Raw genomic sequence first — 13,461 nt, 5'->3', positions numbered from 1 at the left:
GCCAAACTTTGGCTGAATGGAGTTCATTCAAGGTTGGACCAAGTTAGTCATACAATTGATCTATCAAGTAAGGACAGTTTTCTCTATACCAAGTCTGTACGAAAATTGGTTACATTACCCTTGGTTGATTGATCTTGAACCACATTTAAATCAACTTACACTGATCAAATACTTTTTTTTTATATTTCAATTCAAAGTAAATAATGTTTGAAACAATTATAATAAATTATTATTGCTTAGAATTGACTTGAATTTACTATATATTTTTTTGTCACGTGTTGTTATCAAGATTTTAAATTGTAATTCAACTCTGGCACAGATTTGTAATTTCATTGTTGGACCAAGGTTATATTCCGAGCCCGGGCCAATGTTATCATTTGACACTTAAACCATATCTGGCCCAGAATTATAATTCAACTCTGTCCCAGAGTTATCTACTGTTAGCCACTGGTAAGCCAACCTTGGTCTACACATAAACTAAACGTACTTTCTTACATGAAAGGGTGAGTCTACAAAAATTATCACAAAAATATTTTACAAGTGAAAAGATAAGTTTACAAATCTCCTATCTAAATTTATTGAAAAAATCAATAATCTTTATTAATAAGAATTTCATATTAACATTCTTACTATGTTTGAAAGAAAATCTTCGAAATACATTTCAACTCATAGAAGCATAAGAATTTTTTAATTTATAGAAATTTTTAAAAAATTCGTAAATAATTCTTCATGCAAGGGTTACCAATTAGAATCATACCAAATTAAATTTACATTTCAATTTCTATTATAATTTTATTCTTTATACTGACATAATTAGCAGAAGTATGATTGAATGAATGAAACAATTAACTTCACTTGAAAGATCTAAATTTACTGACAAATGCGAACATACACTGTTCATCCAGCAAATATTCAATAGTACGTGGCAACAGTTGTGAATATTACAAGCAATGGTAAGCTGAAGATTATACTTAGTCTGAGTAGAACGAGAGAGTATTTGCTTGGCAAACGAAGAACGGATCACGGGAGGGTTTCCTTTACACATGAATCCACCATAAGGAATATACTACTACATTGTTTGCCTTAATACCAGTAGTATTAGCATAAATGTGTTATTAATAATATCGTTTCACTGAGAAGAGAAATAAGGAGCAGTAAGGATGAAAGGATTGAAGAACAAACTCAAAGGTATGCGACAGACGTCGTGGCAAACTGCTACCTCGACCCATTCGACTCGTTGTATGCAAGAGATGGTATATAACCATCCTTTGGATTTCCATTGTCCACACTCCGACAGTACCATAATGGAACGAGGAAAGCATGAAGAGCATCATTCCCTTTTCTCTTCAGACTGTAAGTTCAAACTAGCAGAGGGTTGCAGTAATGAAACGTGAAGAGGGTCTTGCAAAGACCGATCCTGCCAATAGGTTGCATTATTGAACCAATTTCGGATCGAAAAGACTACTTCCAATGACTGAAATGTCGAGGGAAGCTTGCGAAAAAAGTGAAAAGAACCGTTGTATTAAAGAAATCACTAACGTAAATTTTTTTGATAAAAGGAATTTTTTCTTTTTAAACTTCTTTAAGGCAATTCTCGTCGAATAGGACTTTATTCACTTATGTGCCAGTTTAAATATTTTTATGCAAATTAGATTCTCTAAGGAAATTATTAAAAGTTTAAATAATAAATTGATTAAATTACATAGAATAAAACAATAATAAACGATTCACGACAATTACTGTTTCAAAATCTCTCGTAGCATCGTTATGTATTTATAATTTATAACTCGACTATGTTTCAGTTGTAAAGTAATTAAACGAGATTTTAAGATTTAGACAAAACTGCTGAGAGTACGAGCATTGCGAATAAGTATATACAAATTCTTGAGCTAGTGTATTGGTACCTCAGACGACTCTTGAAAGTTTTCAAGTGTTTCACTTTAGCATTGGTAAAAGTATTGTCTGAGTTGTTGACAGTTTGCGTTTGGATCGATGCAGTTGCTTTCGCACTTCTATCACTTCCTGGACGCTTTTATCGTAGAAGTTTGGAAACAGTTAAGATGCAGCCATACAACTTTTACTATCATAATAAAAAAAAATCTCTACTCTTCGTATCAACAATGTGTTATTAATCGAGGACGAAATCGTGAGAAGATTATTTTAAAATCATAAGAAAATCCTTCATAAAAACTCTATATAGCTATTCTTTCATCACGAGACTTCCATATACTTTTATAGTTCACAAAGCTGATCTTATATTATAACATAAAAATAAAATATGGATCTCAGTTCAATTTGTGCCCTGACGACAAACTTCCCATTAATAAAAATCCGTAATTTTGTCATCTTCTGATTTTTGTTGTTTATAACTCATTAAAATTGTTATAAAAAATACATAATTATGAAGAGTCATGTGGCATCATTAACAACCATATTGTATTGACCTCAGTTGTCAATAACGTTAATCATCTAATAAGTACAATCTATTCCAAATGTCCTTAACTTTTTTTACACTTTTTTTGTAATAAAAAAAAACGACTAGACCGAATTTGTTCAAACTTTTTTTAGATCTTATTCATTATATTATCATTATATTTACCCGAAGTCGATATCTTCAGTGGTTCTCGAGATATTGACAACGCAAACAAACCTGACATACGCACGCACATATGTACGTACATACATCCATTTTTAAATCTTTTAATATGCTTTTAAATGCGTCAAAACGCAAAGATATTAGAAAATTACGAATTTTACAAATCAACCTTATTACAATAACTTCCTAATGGGAAGTTAATTTTAATGGCAAGTAATTATTTTTAAAGTAATTACTAAGAAAAAAAGTTAATGTGAATTATCCTGTTTGATCATACACAAAATTATGAATGATAATGTTCAATTTTTTATATCAATTGTTTATGAATGATCACTCACTATCATTCATTGACTAGAAAATATTGCGCACACTAAACGCCTACCAATGAATAGATGATAATTTGACCTCTTTAATCAATAGCAAATCAATTACTCCATTTTTTTTTATATTTCAATTATTGACTAACTTTATATGTCCATGTCAATTCATAAAGAGGATATGTATGATGCCAGATGTGATCAGGTATATGTTTGGTCCAGCACATCGTCAGACATAATCATACGTGATCATATATGATCCTTTTTTCCCGAGTACTTGCATCTACAAAAATTTTTAAATTGATATTTAATACTTAAAACAAAAAAATAGAAATTTGATTACTGATTTTTATTTAATAAATATTTGATCTAACGATAAATAAAACGTTTTTTAATCAAACTAAATTTGGACATAAAAATTTAATTATAGAACAATCTAATGAGATTTTTTCTACGCCTGTTCATTATTACTGAAATCACGTAGTAAACAAAGATATGAATTGATATATAATTAAAGCAGTATTTTTGAAAAATTTTCAGTAGAATAATTGAAAAAATAAATTATTCACATAAAAAATCCAAAAAACATCTGAAAACTTCTCAGAATAGATTATTCTTTTTTAATTAATCAATTTTATTTGAAAATTTTTTCACTTTTCAACTTTCATTGTGTTCTATAAAAATGATATCTAGAAATTACTTATTTTAAAAGGTTTACGAAAAACTAACAATAGAACGTTTTTCAATTTTTTTCCATTACTACAAAAGTTAGATAGTGCAACATACTCGTGCCGACGATTATTTAATTAGTAATTGGATTGTTAAATAAAAAGACCACAGCTGCAAAAGTTATCAAGAATCAGTGTAAAAACATCGCGTGTAATTCAGGTTAAAACGTATTTGATGGACGAAACTTTATGTTCTAAAGTTACGGTTAACGGGCGTGCAATAAAGTAGCAAGAGATACTGAAACGAATTGGGTTGAAGAAAGTGAAGTCGACAAGAACAAAGAAGAAAAGCTTTTTAACGAAGCTCTTACATCTCAGTAGTAGAACGAAACAAGGAAATGAAATTTCTCGCTAGACAGAACCATACACGTGTCAGAGTAAAAAATTCACTGAGTATACGATAGTAAATCCTAGATTCAGTTCACTTTTTTGCCTCCATTACATAGTAGCCTTTTGTTTGTCGAAACAATGATTTTGGTTCCACCTTCCGCAAAGTCGGAAGTTCGCTCTCAGAAGCACTTCACCAAGCAGGATGAACTGTATAGTGCTTTCAATGTAACCCAAAAAAAGTACAATAAAGATAAAAAAATTTTCCTATATTTTACATATTATATGTATATCGAAAAGAAACTTTACATTTAGCCATCAACTGCTAAGTAAGCAATATGAAGAAAAAAGCTATAGCTAAGGTCGTAAGAAGCTATGATGCTTGAGATAAGATAGAAAAAACGTAGCTCTGAAAATAGCGAACCAAAAATTCTTACCTTGCAGCTCGTAAAAGCCCCACTGCTTCTTCGAATTCTTTTCTCCTCAATAGTGTTTGAATCTTCTTCATGGCATCTCCTCTTAAAAAAATTTTTTTATTAAAATTAACGTAAAATCAATACAAATTGTGACAGATTTTATTATCATAATTTATATAAAATAATAAAAAAATCATTTAATTGATGTTAAAATAAAATTACATTAAAACTTACTTTTGATCATCAATTGGTATATCAGAGGCAGCATCAAACGGAATAACAGTTGGTATTGTTCCCTCCTGCATTACAGCGGACAGTTCTGGACTAGTTTCATCCCAACGCTCGTTTAAACTCTTTACAGGTCGTTGTATCTTTCCTTTTAAGTTTCTCTTGACATTTTTACGTCGCCGAGCTTTCTTCTTTGCAACAACAATGTTTCGTCCTTGAGCACAAAATTGCTCTAACATCTTGAGAAAAATGTGCACTGTTGTTAGTAGATCCACCAAGTAAATTCTAAATAATAATGGAAAAGAAGCAAATTACATAAAAAATATAAATTGTTAAATAAGTAATATTCAAATTTCAATGAAAAACATTTCATGACTACAGAAATTAAACATCAAAAATTAAATTTATCGTAAAAAATAACTCTATAGTTAGTTGAATAATTCATTCTAATCAATATAAATTATTGTAGTTCTAAAATTATTATAGATTATAAATTTCGTATAGACAAGCAAAACATAAATGAAATAGAATTTATGTTTGTAAAAATGTCAAATAATTGAAATAGTACGAATTATTATTTATCATGAATCATGAGACATCGAAGCAAATGAAATAGCGGAGAAACTGTCGAACTTTCGAACCTTCGTCCACTCAATAATGCCGATAAACGTTGTTTATTCCCTTGAGTAACGACAGACAAAAAAGGTCAGGAAGAAATAAAAAAGAAAATTCAAGCAAGTTAAGGAAGATATAATACAACTTTATGTGACCAAAAACGAAGTAATATGAAGTCAATGCTGAAAAATTGCAATTGCAGGTCAAAATATATGTTTGAAGATAACAGAAAATTAACAAACTCTTCTTAATATCTCAATGACTAATTAACAGCTAATGCATTACCAATCAATAAAACTTTCAGCAAATAAAGGTTTTACCACACAAATTTAGCGAAGCTAGTTACTTTGATGCAATATCTCTGAACACAGTGTACCTATTCTTACTCATTGATTTTTATTCTTCAAGTGCGATAGAGGTTATTGACCTCAACTAAGTTTAAGAGATAGTGATTAGATATAAAGCTTCAAAAAAGAGTTTACTTCTATTCTTTATCGACATTTCCAGGCACTTCAGGAATCGTTTTCAACCAAAGATTAAAGTAATCCAGTACATCTGAAGTCTCTACCTCAATGATCAGCAGAAACACAATTGTTTTCAGGAAAAAAAAAACTATTTTCACTTTCAACTTCAAATACTTCAAGATTTTTTTTGTGAATTAATTAATGGAGGAATAAATGAAGAGAATAATTCTGATGAAAAATAAGTATAAATTACAGAAAACTACTCGATTAATTATTTAACCCATTACACTGTAAAATCTGATGAATATTATCTGAAAACGTTAGAGAAACACCTTTTGTTCATAAGTCCCAATTAATTTGACAGCTTAATTATTTACTTTACATTATTATAAATGATGACAATTATTCTCTTTAATAATTACTAGGAGTTATTATAAATTGTCACGAGAAAATTATAATGGATTAATCCTTTATTATTAATTTTTTATGATTAAATTTCCATTGAAAAAATATAAAACAGCAATTAAAAAATATATATTTCGATTTTAATAAACCAAATCAAATGTGATATAATAGAAAAGTCGACAATTGTAAAATACAAGCCAAAAAGTGTATAAAGAATATGAGTACATGACTGGAATACAATTACTGCAATGATCGTTAAATAGTATTAAAATTGTGGTAAAAGTTAAATGTGATACTAACCGTGACATTTTAAGTCCATCGTAGCCGAGAAGTTGAGAGAGTATCGTTTCTCGATATTCAGGAACATAAAATATGTTACTCTTAATAATCTTACTAGAATCTCGAACTTCCTTGTCTGCTGTTTTATCCATGGCACTAAGAGTATACAGAAGCTCCTGTGTAATGATAGGAAAAACTTTTAAATTATTCAAATCCCATGAATTTTATTAACAAATTAAAGCCTTCTAACATATTGGAATTATTAATACATCAAAAATAAGAATTATTACATCAATCTTACTTGATAAGCTTTTAAAGCTACATGAAGACGTCTAGACCAAAATAAAGACTTCTTTTTATCTGTGATTACCATTTCATAATATTGCTCGATTTGCCTTTGTATAAGATAGAATATTTCTGTCGAAACAGTCTCACTAAAATGAAGCAATACAGTTAATATTTAGAATAACATTAATCATGTATTTATTAAAAAAAAATCATTGAAAAAAATTCTGCAGATGAATATAAAATTTTAATACTTAAAAAAGCTTATAAACTGAATACATAAGTCTATGGCGAAAAAAAGTAAGTTGATAAGATGTGGAAAATATATTCAAGGATTTTAAGGCTTCGCCAAAATAAGTGAACAAACTTGGAAGAAAAGTTGAGCGAAAATAGGATGAGACGAGAAACTCGTTGGAAAACTCGAAAAGCATTCTTCAGAACATGCAAGACCTTTCCTAGTTTCTGTTAGAAGAGAAGAGGAATGTTGGTGACACCTACCTCACGTATTTCACTTGGAACTTGTAATGACGGTTGAACTCCATAAAGAAACGCATTGCCCAAAAATAATGAACTGCATCCGACTTATATGAATTACTTTCTCCAATAATACAAGATTTGGTATATCTCATTACAGGATTATAAGCACCAATCAGAAATTCCACACAAAATTCTTTAAGAAATAAACGTACACTCAAAGCTGATAATCTCTCTTCCGATGGCGGTTCCACAAGAACTCGGTTTTTAGGTTTTTTCACTTTACTCTAAAAACAATAATAAATTGTATATAAATTAGACACGTTAAATTTTTAGTAGCTAATCAATTCTAATACAAGCACCAAAATTAATATTGAACAATGAAACGAGAAAAATGATCAAATACAAAATGAATTAAAAGAAACCAGATAAACTCGATGATTTTTCTGGAGACCTAATAAAAAACCTTAATAAGGCAGAATGAACGATAAAAAAAATGAATAGCTTTAAGCTATACGCAACATAAACAGAAAGATGACCTACTTCCGAAGCCATTAAGCAAGCCTGAGTTTAATTACATCCTGGAATATCTCTAATTAAGAGTAGTATTTTCATTAGTATCTAGGGCCTCTTTTCACTAATGAAAACTATTACTGGAGAACCCAACTGCTAATTGAATGAAACTGTAGTCAAATTTCTTTTCAGTAAATTTCACATTAATTTTAATAGAAGTGAAAAAATAGGATTTAGGATACAGAACAATATCTGTCTTTTATTCCTATCAGTCAAAAAAAGAAAAATAATAAAGCGAATTTATTTGATTCTTACTTTATCTCGCGAAAAGTCCAGAGATTCGACTTTTTGAAACGGTTTATGACAGATCAACTGATTTTCACCAATGGCTTTCATATTTTGTACCACAAAAGTTCCTCCGAACCGAGAATGTCTGAAAAAATCATATGATTAGTCGATTTTATATTACAAAAGTTTACTAAAACTGTAATTACAGTTCATGAATTTTTAAATGTTGTCACAAAAGTAAAAATTATAAAGTCATGACTTTTAACAACTCATTTCAACAAAAACTTAATATTACAAAAAAAAATTTTCTGCTTTCATATTAAAAACTATTTGTCTCATTCACACATTACAAAGCCTTACGCATAATGCACAAAGATGAATACGTGCTCATTATAAAAATGTAGCCTGCTTCATCTCAACAAGTAAATAAAAGCTCGCTATTCATTTCCAAAGCGTTTCTATTTTATTTGAAAGAAGTAGGTCATAATCATTAAATCGACAATCCTACACAACTGTTATAGTACATTACTGTCAGTAAAAAGCTTCTGTCTTTTAGTAACATCTTCAACTTTGTATTATACTCTTTTACCATATAAAAGCAAAATTCGTTTTGATCTACCACAGCAGAAAACAAATATCGTATGATACAGATTAACATGTAAAAATTAAATAAAAATGTAAGATAAAAATAAAATAGTAATACAATAGAAATATTAAGGAAAAATTTACATTTGCACAAATGAAATGTCAAATATCATGAGTAAATTGGTATAAGTTTAAAATATGATAAAAGCAAACTAAATAAAATTTTAAACGAAATAAAATCTATATTAAATACCTTGAACCAGTATATTTTTTCATTTTTTCCATCTTTTCTGTAATTTCTTTTCGCCGGATAGCCAATAATTTTGCTTCTTCACGTTCTTTCTCTGCTGCTGTTCTTTGCAGTCCAACGCTAGCCAATTTACTTGCATTTTGTTCACGTAACATCAATTCTATAATCTTGCCAACAATAATAAAATAGAAATCAGTGTACTATAATCTATTATCGTTAATAACTAACAAGTTTTGTCGACCTAAGCTGATAGAAAAAATAAAGAATGTTCATTGTTTGAAGTAAGTAAATAAGTACAAATATCGATTAGATATTCTACTAAATTTAATATTTATAAATCTATTTGAATTTTATTGAAAGTAGATTTTTTACATAAAATACTATTATTTTTTTCCAACTTTTGCAACTTTTAACTATAAAATAAGTTATTTTAAAATTACATACCTCAATTATTTGCATATGGAACTGCTGTTCACTCCTGTTACTTGCTATGAAGAGAAGCAAGTCTACAATTCCAGATGCATTTAAAGCAAAAAGGACCTTTAATTAAATTCCAGAAGCTTAATATGATTTTCATTTCAGCAAACAAAAATTGTTCATAAGATATCAAAAAAGCATATAAAATTAAAAAATTTAATAATGAAAAAATGATATGTACTTCATCATGAACAGTAGCATCATTGTCAACTCGTTTTTCATTGTCATCTGGAGGCACTTGAAGAGCATTTCTAATTAACGTCAGAATTCTCTCAATGATTAATTCATTTTCTTCACCTCTTTCTGAGATATCCTGTGGTAAAAAGTAGATATGAGTATAGACACAAATTTTTATTCATTGTTCTTCTGTCTACATTAAAAATTTTAAACGGAAATTTACTTACTATTTTTAAAATTGTACCTAAACGTTCACTAACAACGGCCCAAATACGTTCATCAGTAAAAGCTTTTTTGTAACATTGTAAATAACTAACTAATTGTAAATAATGATTACGGCTGGTTTTTTCTGTAGGTAGTTCTTCGTTGTAGATCATCAATGCTGGGCTTGTTAAATTAATGATCAACCTGATAAATCGAAAAAAAGAATTAATTCTTTTACGTATTTTATCATAAGCTTATAATTTTTCCAAATAATGTTTTCTTTTTTTTACCGCAGCAAAACATCCCATAATTCACCATTTTTATGATGTTGAATAAAAATTTGAATGAGGTCAGTTTCGAGCAATTTAGTTTGACCAAGATATCGACGTACTGTGTGAGTGTCATCATCTCTTTTCAGATACTTTATTAAATCCTTTATCACATCTGTTATAAGAAAAAAAAACGTATAAGTATGTGTATTATATTATTAAGTATATTACAATTGAAATAAAAACATAAAAACTCACTGAGTGCATGAGAATCTAAATGATATGTTGACCCATCAAAATAACCTAAAGCATCACATGTGGCAGCAAGTTCCGCAGAAATATAATCTGTCATTTTTTTTATTTTATTGGATAAATATTAGACTTGAATTAAACAATCAATGCATACAAATGTCAAGATTGACACATGATACATTGAGTAAATCAGGTTAAGTATACACTACACGAGAACATTAAATTTTTCCAAAGCTTAGGTAATTCCATACAACTTATATTTTTTTCACATGAATGAAAACTAACAGTTACATATTTTCCTTACAATTGTATCAAGAGTATTTTAAATACAGAAATAAATGAGAAAAAAACACACCACATTTACCGGTACGTGTGAATGAATACAAAATTATAATAGAAATGGCGACGCAACAGGTGTAGACAGCGCGGGAAATGTTGTGTGAAAGGGATTGGCTATCATTTAGATGATGATCCAGTCTTCTTATTGGCTACAATGAAAATCTAAACTGAAAGCGCGTAATATGAATATTATTTGAATTAATAAATACGCTCAGCTTTGATTTACATCATGAATATTCACAACATACACCACATATTTTAGAAAAATTTTACTCTCATAAATAATTTAACAATATACAAAGAAACAAATTTAAATACAAAAATAAATTCAATCATTCTTTTATGAAATATTGTTGCTACAAACTTCTCTAAAATTTATACCAGGTATAATTGAACTTTAATTATTTATTAAAACATCAAAGGTTGAGGAAAATTTCAATAGAATTAAAAAAAGATTTAAAATTGAAAATTATTAATACAACCATTGAATATAAAAATATCGAATAAAATTTAATATTAATAAAGGTGAAAATATTTCCATATAATATAAAAATAACAATTATTAGTTGAATAACTTCATTGTATATAAGTGTAGTTGTAATCAATATGATTAGATATTGAACTCTATTTGTAATTTATTCCTAATATAATTTCAAGTTCGACTCTAATATAGTCGTAACCTCTCCATTTATGTCGAGCATGCACACAACCGCACGAAAGTTTAGTAAATCGACCATGACTTAGTTACATCGATCATATTCAACTCCACGAATTATCTTCTCACACATTTAAACTTGCCTTATAGCTATTCACCCTATAGTAGGGTTGCTATTTCAAATTTTTGAAAACCCGGACTGAAGCGGTAAAAAACCCAGAGAAAACAAGGATTCATCTCTCAAAAAACCAGGACAAATCAGACTTAAAATTTTTAACTAAACATTTTGAAATTTATTTAAATCTTTATTATATTAAAACGTAAAAAGTTTTATTTAGAACAAATCGTAATTGTTCAAATTAAATATTGATTCTATTCAGAGACACATAAAACAATGAAAATATATTCATAGAACCATTTTTTATATAATTTTTGAACTTTTTAATAAAAAAAACTAAAATAAAAAACCCGGACGGATGGCAACCCTACCCTATAGTGTATATTTTTCATCTTTTCTCTGTATAGTATTCGTTCACGTTTTATCATACACAAAAATAAATTTGGCCTTATCAAATTGAAAACTGATATACCGTTCCATTGTATAAAGCAAACCTTTTCTGTGCTACGACAATTCTATCTTTCTGTGTCTCATTACTTGAGCTATTTATATCTCTTAATTTAGTAAATATATACAGATATGTGAGAATTTAAATCTTTCATCAAAGCCTTTATCATTAGATTATCCTCTAAAAGCAAAACCACACAAACTAATATAATTACTAACGTAAGAGCAGTAACGAATCGTTATCTATTATGACCTCCAGGCAACGCGCTTGTAGTAATAATTTTTGTGGGGCGTTAAACGACGAGGTAATGAAAGAAAAAAGAAATCCAAGAGACAGTGACAGAGTACAAAAACCATTAGATAACAAAGTACACTTGTCATAATAATCACTAGCTAGTGCAATTGTACTTGTATAGTTGGTACAGAAATACAGTTTTATGCGAATATTTCAACATAAAAACGTCGAGTTTAACTACTTCGCTTTATCATCCTTTTATTTTTAACCTAGTATATTTAATATACTTTGTACATGCATTTAAAATTAAATTGCAAATAAAGTACTTGTCATACATAATATAATGGAAGAACTCTGATAATTACAAGTCGACGATAAATATTTTACATTTTAACACAAACAAAATTTATTAGTCATGGTTTAATAAAAACATCGAATTATTGTTATAAATTGGCAAATTTATTTCATAATTGACGATTAAAACAAAGAATGTTTTCTGAAATTTATCGTTATATTTTATGACACATGGGTCAATAAATGAATATAACAAAATATTAATACAAATTTTTTAAGATAACAAAATTAAAAAAATAAAACATCAAATTTTTATCCATTTAATAAAGAATATTATGAAATTTGGATTAAATATAAAATTCATTTTAGAAGCAAAAAATAGAATAGAGTTTGGTTAAGGTAAGAATGCATCAATACAAGTGCTGTGGTAAAAATTACCTAAAAACTACCGTAGAGGAGAAGGTAGGATTATGGCTCACTATTTGTTTTTATGTAATCACATTGTATTCTGTTAAATTATTACCAATCGTCACTTCTGGAAGTTTCAATATATTGGTGTATCTCATGGGTTAGCCGATGAAAGACGTATTCCGCTCTTTAAATAAACAAATGAACCATAGATATAAACATACTGTAAACTAAAAGTAGGTCATGATTCATTATAATTTGCAGAATAATTTCCTAAGTGTTCTTTATAATAAATATGACTTCTTCTCAGTCGTAATACTTCTCTACTTTACATCTACATTACTGAAAATTTCTCAGCGACTCAACGATCATCTATTCCATCTGTCGTATGTACTTCAAAAACTAATTTGCCACATCCCCGAGGGAGATTCATTAAATTCCAACTGATACCAACGTGCACCATGTTGTATGATACTAACAGCTGGAATATTATATGCATCAATTTGCTTTTGATTTCACCAAATAAATTACGGTGTAATTCAAATACATATCAAGTTATATAAAACAATCATATCTATAGATAAACATTATTTACAGTTCTGTAGAAATAAATAATGACACATACAAATTTTTAATAATAATTAATTTTGATATAAATAATCAATTCTATAGAAGTTTTAGTGAAAAAAATAATAGTATTAAAAAAAGTCGAATTTTTTTATATCATATAAAATATATTTATGAATGCAAATAGTTTCAATTCACGTTTACAATTTTTAAATATTCCATCTACGATCGAAGTAGGAATAACAAAGG

At 28.3% G+C, this 13,461-nt stretch overlaps 1 protein-coding gene across 2 annotated transcripts in view; it reads right to left on the bottom strand.

The window, feature by feature from the left end:
* LOC118064393 (circadian regulator timeout) overlaps positions 1 to 10,520 on the bottom strand; it is a 138,781-nt gene extending 128,261 nt beyond the window's left edge. For both annotated transcript variants that reach the window (XM_035078946.1, XM_035078947.1), the window contains exons 1-12: positions 10,156 to 10,520; positions 9,919 to 10,072; positions 9,652 to 9,832; positions 9,429 to 9,560; positions 9,215 to 9,310; positions 8,774 to 8,937; positions 7,963 to 8,080; positions 7,159 to 7,421; positions 6,677 to 6,809; positions 6,397 to 6,551; positions 4,619 to 4,897; positions 4,406 to 4,486 (exon numbers count right to left, since the gene is read on the bottom strand). In XM_035078946.1, the coding sequence (XP_034934837.1) occupies positions 4,406 to 4,486; positions 4,619 to 4,897; positions 6,397 to 6,551; positions 6,677 to 6,809; positions 7,159 to 7,421; positions 7,963 to 8,080; positions 8,774 to 8,937; positions 9,215 to 9,310; positions 9,429 to 9,560; positions 9,652 to 9,832; positions 9,919 to 10,072; positions 10,156 to 10,249 (1,850 nt within the window). In that variant the 5' untranslated portion in view covers positions 10,250 to 10,520. The remainder of the gene's footprint in view (positions 1 to 4,405; positions 4,487 to 4,618; positions 4,898 to 6,396; positions 6,552 to 6,676; positions 6,810 to 7,158; positions 7,422 to 7,962; positions 8,081 to 8,773; positions 8,938 to 9,214; positions 9,311 to 9,428; positions 9,561 to 9,651; positions 9,833 to 9,918; positions 10,073 to 10,155) is intronic.
* Positions 10,521 to 13,461: the final 2,941 nt, after the last annotated feature.

This window comes from Chelonus insularis, unplaced genomic scaffold (assembly GCF_013357705.1).
Source record: "Chelonus insularis isolate UGA/USDA-ARS -01 unplaced genomic scaffold, ASM1335770v1 contig_17_pilon, whole genome shotgun sequence".
Classification (NCBI taxonomy): Eukaryota; Metazoa; Arthropoda; class Insecta; order Hymenoptera; family Braconidae; genus Chelonus; species Chelonus insularis.
This window is presented reverse-complemented; position numbering and strand designations above follow the sequence as displayed.